This window comes from Chenopodium quinoa, unplaced genomic scaffold (assembly GCF_001683475.1).
Source record: "Chenopodium quinoa cultivar QQ74 unplaced genomic scaffold, ASM168347v1, whole genome shotgun sequence".
NCBI classification, from domain to species: domain Eukaryota; kingdom Viridiplantae; phylum Streptophyta; class Magnoliopsida; order Caryophyllales; family Amaranthaceae; genus Chenopodium; species Chenopodium quinoa.
The window spans coordinates 10,067,523-10,073,418 of record NW_018745024.1 but is presented as its reverse complement, the minus strand read 5'-3'; the positions used below and the strand labels follow the sequence as shown (position 1 = coordinate 10,073,418).

The 5,896-nt window shown below is 31.5% G+C and overlaps 1 protein-coding gene across 1 annotated transcript; it reads left to right on the top strand.

Annotated features, from left to right (window-relative positions):
- The first annotated feature begins 3,704 nt into the window (after nucleotides 1-3,704).
- LOC110708593 (protein FANTASTIC FOUR 1-like) lies at nucleotides 3,705-5,381 on the top strand. Its single transcript, XM_021886766.1, has one exon. It carries the CDS (start codon nucleotides 4,206-4,208, stop codon nucleotides 5,049-5,051), a length of 846 nt encoding a protein of 281 aa, XP_021742458.1. The 5' UTR covers nucleotides 3,705-4,205; the 3' UTR covers nucleotides 5,052-5,381.
- The last annotated feature ends 515 nt before the right edge of the window (nucleotides 5,382-5,896 follow it).

Below are 5,896 nucleotides of genomic sequence, written 5' to 3'. Positions count from 1 at the left end.
GTGACAAAATAAATACCTCATCTACAAAGTGTTTTTTAAGTTTCTATTTAAATTCGTTCATTGTAATATATGTGGCTAGTCACACCATTAGTTGATGATGTAATCATTTCACATATAAAGATTGTAAAAGTTTAAGGGTAATGTTATATGTAGCCCTAAGGGCTAGATATAAGCATTAAATATACAATTGGAAATTGTATAAAAAAATTAGGAATTTATGGCAAAAACACGCGTAAATCAGTGTTTATATTTTGATGATTTCTTAACTCTTTACGATTTTCAAGTGTAAATTTAATGCTTATACTAGTTCCGTCCCCGAAAGAACGACCCATTTAGCCTAATTTTTGTCCCAAAAATAATGACCCATTTGCATTAAAATCCCCACCAATTTGCAATAATATTTGTGCAAAATTAGCTTTTCATTAAAAAAATTTGTTTCCCCATCTACTTTTATTAATTTCTCTCTACTTTTTTACAAACTCATGTAAATTTATCTTTCCAATATACTTTTATTTCTTTTTATTTAACTTTCTTAATACCCGCTAAATCAACCCAAATATGGGTCGTTCTTTCGGGGACGGAGGGAGTATGTAACCCTAAGGGCTATGTATAACATTTTCCAACATTTAATTAAGCACCTCAAGCTACTACGATGATCAAATTACCTTGGTGAATGAGAGGTTAAATTGCATCAATGGAAAAATGGGGTTACTTTTGAAAGAGTATAAAACATTTTTTTAAGCCTTAATCATATTTTAAGTTTTTGGTTGACATGGTATCAGAGCCAACATGACAAAAATATCACGAGTTCGAATCTTATCCACCTCTTATTTCAAATCGAATATTAAGCATAGGGTATGAGGAGAGCTAATGATGCATCCACATTTCAAACCCAAACAACTCTCATGTAAAGGAGATGTGATAGAGTATAAAAAATAAATTAAATGGGTTGATTGAATAAACGATTATGCTTGCATGCATTGTTTTTAAGTAATTGATGTAACTTGTACAATAAGATGGGGTTACTTTAATGCACAAAATTAGATTACCTTCCCAGAAAATCAAAGTTACTCATAAAATAAATAAAGGCTTTTTCTCAATCTTAATAACAAAGTCTATTTGTTTGATCTTATTTTAACTTATTTTATGTTATTTTGAAAAAATAAATTCAAATAATGTAAAATAAAATAAAACAAGAACAATAATGTAAAATAAATTAAAATAAGTTTACATGATGTAATTTGTGTGTTAAGCTTATTTACACACACAATTTCCAAAACTTATTTTGTGAATATAATTTGCACAAAAACGGGCCTCAATATGATATTTTAGATATGCCTTGAATCAATTTGTCCTTTTATAAACAATCTAATACATGTCTCTTAATGCCTAATCAGCTGGTCAAGTCCAAGAGCAAAGATATCCGTTCTATTGGGATAATGATATTTGATTAAGGGCCTATTCTCTTACATTGAAATTCAGTTCAGCTCAGTTCAGTTCAAATCAGTTCAGTTCAGCTCCTAATTTCCTTCTCTTATAAAATATTCAGTTCATTTCAGTTTAGTTCAGTTCAGCTCAGCTCAGCTCAGTTCAGTTCAGTCAATGAGATAAGGCCCTAAGTCTATTTTTTTGGGACCATATTTTAACTTATTTTCTTAGAAAGAGTTCAAATAAGAGTTATTCATAATTTTGTCAAAAAAAAAAAAAAGAATTACTCATAATAAGTTCGGATAGGATAAGCTTTGCAAGAACTTATGTACTATATTGCATAATTTCACGAATCATCGCACTTAATCAGGATCAACGTGTATAACACGTAAAAATCACATAATTCTTGTAAAAAAAACCTAATTATCACCTAAATATCTTAATTTTTAAAATCTATTTATCATAATGGATCACATATAAATTTTCACAATAATACCTCATATGGTATTATTTAGAATTCGTCATATACACCCGGGTGTATCGTACACCAAACTAACCCAAGATTAGTTTGTTGAAATAAGTTGAACATATTCTGCATTAAAAAAAAGAAAAAAAAAAGGTTGAACATAATATATATATATTTTTTTTGAAAGAACACATAATATATACCTTAGATTACGGAGTAGTATATACCACATAATTTTTTTTTTAAGTGACAAATAAAATAAGGGTAATGCTATACATAGCCCTTAGGGTTATATATAAGCATTGAATTTACTCTTGAAAAATGTATAAAGTTATGAATTCATGACAAAAATACGCGCAGATCGGTGTAATTAATGTGTTTTTGTCATGATTTTTTAAATTTAAACAATTTTCAAGATTAAATTAAATGCTTATATGTAGCCCTTAGCAAAATTAGGAAAATAATACGGAGACTTGCGACTTTAATTTCACGAGATTAAAATGGTCAAAACAAAACTGAATGTCCGATTATTTGAAAATAAATATCCACTTTAATTTGGTGATAAGTCCCAAGGATTCTCAAAGGATAAAACAAGTACACACCTACGGATGATAATTCACAGTACACAAAGTACAATTTCCCAATTTTTTTTTTTTTTTTGAAAGCAAGTACAATTTCCCAATTTAGTCAAACTTATGTTGCCAAAAAATGCCCATAACTATTTCCACTTTCCAGTATTTTTTTTTTTGAATAAATATTTTTAATTTCTCAATTTTTTACGGTTTTTTTTAATTACTTAATGTGAAATTGTAATCTTATTTTTTTTTTTTACCTTCTTCCTTTGCTAGAGAATTAGTTCATGTAGCTGTGCCTGAGCTGTCTACATTATTAACATTACCATAATATGTGTGCATTTAATTTTTATTTTTAATTTTACGTTTCAATAAGACTTGTTTGTTCCCAAAAACCACCTTAAAATCAACCAAAATCTAATCCCCGTAAAAAAAACACAGATTTTGAAACTTTCATTTTTCTTTCCTTTTCTAACGGCTTCTTTTCTACACAGGTTTTAGACTTGTGTTCTCACCTTGAACATAGCAAATTTGAGCTTACCCATAGCAAAACCATCCTCATCTATATTTCTCACACCCCACCCAAAAATCGATAATTCTTATGTGAAATTGATTTACAATAATTTAACATGAGACCAAAAATCGGGTAGCTAAGTACCATCCTTTTAAATATCTCGTGTATTATTCTAAAAAAAAAAAAAAAAAAAAAAACGCCAGTTTGACTGGTATAATTGTCAAAATGAATGCAATTTTAACTATTAATATCTTCAATTGGCTATTAGTAACAAAAATTGTACAATAACAAAATTATGTTATGAAAATAGACATTGTGAAAACCAAAGGGTAACGATATATATATGTAGCCTTTAGGTCTATGTATAAGCATTAAATATACTTTCTAAAATGGAATTAAGCTGTGAATTAATAACAAAATCACACGAAAATCAATATAATAGAATTTAGGGCTATGTTTATCATTTTTCAAAATCAAATAAGAAGTAGCAGATAAATTAAGTCAGGTAAATAATGCAAAACTAAAATGATGAATTAAAAAAAAAGGAAAATACTATACATAGCTCTTAGGACTATATAAACATTAAAGTAAAGAAATCATAAAAATATAAATACTGATTTACACGTGTTTTTGTCATAAATTCCTAATTTTATATAGGGTAATGCTATATACAACCCTAAATTTTATATAAGTATTTAATATACTTTCTTTTAGTGTTAAGTTGGAAATTTATCAATAATTCATGAGTAAATCGGTGTAATAAATGTTTATTTACGTCAATTCTTTTCATTTTTAGCTTCTTATTTGCAATACATATGACTGCATATATTTTTTTTTTCTTTTTATATAATTTTCAAGAGTAAATTTTATGCTTATATATATAGTCTTTAGGGCTGCATATAACATTACCCTTAAAAAAAATTAAAGAAAGTAAAATAAGTTATTGTAAGTCCGTGTCCCATGATAAAACAGAACGAGAAAGTACAGAGGGACCCACGTAGGATCACCTTCACTACCAGCTCATATCCTCCATCTACTTCCATCATATTTCCTTCGTATTTATAGCAACCACACCCTTCCCAAAATAAATAAAAAAATTACCTGAAAAAAAACGAACATTTCCCAATTCAAAAAATGAGAAAATAAATAGACCTAAAGAGATTTATTTTTTAAAAAAAAATTAAGAGAGAGAAAAAAATAAAAATAAAAGCACAAAATATAAGAGATGACGAGCATTTGCAGGAATAATAGTGTGAACTCATTCTTTGGCCTTCCTCCTCCTTCCTTGGAGGAAGACCACTTCTCTCAAGCATTTCATCAAACACTTGGTGGTTGTTCTCCTCTTCTCCAACCTTCTCAACCACCGCTTAATTTCACCCTCGCCGTCGATAATCACAATAATCCCCTTAAACCCATCGAATCTCTCACCGGTCCTACCGCCGGAGATAAGGGTAATTCCGCCCACATAGACCTGATGTCGTGCACGGAGAGTATCGGGTTCGAGAGTTCCGATGAGATGATATCGAGTTTCGACGATCTGGGTCGGAATTGCTGTAGGAATTACGACGGAGAATCGTCTTCGTCTTCATCGTCATCATCGGAAGGGTGTTTTTCGAGGAGGAGAGAGAGGGGGGTGGGGAAGAGGTGGGAGGAGAGGAAGTTTCCGCCGCCATTAACGTCGTTGAGTGAAAACGGAAGAAGAAATTTCGTATTAAAATCGGTGAGAAATGAAGGTAGATTGGAGATAATTGGGGTTATGATTGAACACCCAGAAATGCTTTGCGCAACGCGTGATAATGGACGGTTGAGGATGCATCTTGTCAAAAGCACTGGCGTTTCCGATGATGATGAAGATGGCGGAGATGATTCGGAAGAGGCGGAAAATGAAGAAGAGGAGACGAATGAATCGTCGGATGATGAAGGTGAGACGGTGTCGGAGGAGGAGGAGAGAGAGTTGAGGAGGGTGCCGGCGACGGCGGCGGCTGCGGGAGGAATACGGCGGTGTTATCAACAACGGGTGATGCATCATGTGTGGGGTCCACAACAACATAGATGTGTGACAACCATTTGATTGTTGTTGTTGTTGATGTTGTTGGGTGGTGTACTGGTGTTGCAGGATTTAGATCAGAAGAAGTAAGGGGATTTTTTGTTTTTATTTTTGTTTTTTAATTTAATTTCAATTTTACCCTTAAAAAAAAATAAAAAAATAAAAAAGTTATCGGGTGGTGGATGGTGGTGGAGCCGGGAGAGGTAGTTGGCAGGGGTGGATGACGCGGTTTTTGACTGCTTGTTTTGGCGGTTAATGTTGGAATGCTTTAACGGTCGAATTTTTGCTCGCTTTGTCAATGACAATGAAATTTTTTACTCCGTTTCTAATAAATTAAAGAACGTGAAGCTGTAACTTGTGTTTGGACGGTGACTTTTGGGTGGAAAGATTGCTATGTTAGGGCTGCATTTACATGGTGTTGTTCCATAGCATTAATAACAAAAAGAATACATGACTTTTTTTTGATATTTTTGTGTGCTTTAGTTCTTGTAGTTTATTTGGACAGTAATCACCTATATCATTCGTGAAAATATAATAGAGATTAAAGAGGACATAAAAGAGTTTTGTAGAAGATCGTAGCTAGAAAATTCAGTGTAGGTTATAGATTGTTTAGGGTTTAGGTTAAAACTCAACTAATTAGTTAATTGGCATGATTTTTACTTGCTTGCATTCTTGTTAACCACTCAGCAATGTTGATTCCTTAGCTAGTCAAGTTGAGAGAGGAAATTAAGGTTGTTGTTTCAAGTTGTATATGGAGTATAATAATCAAACTAATTTAGAACCCATCATCATTCGTCTCAATTCTCAATTAGCCATTTTTTTTTCCACAAACATTTTAAAAAAAATCAGACGTACAATAAAGAGAAAAT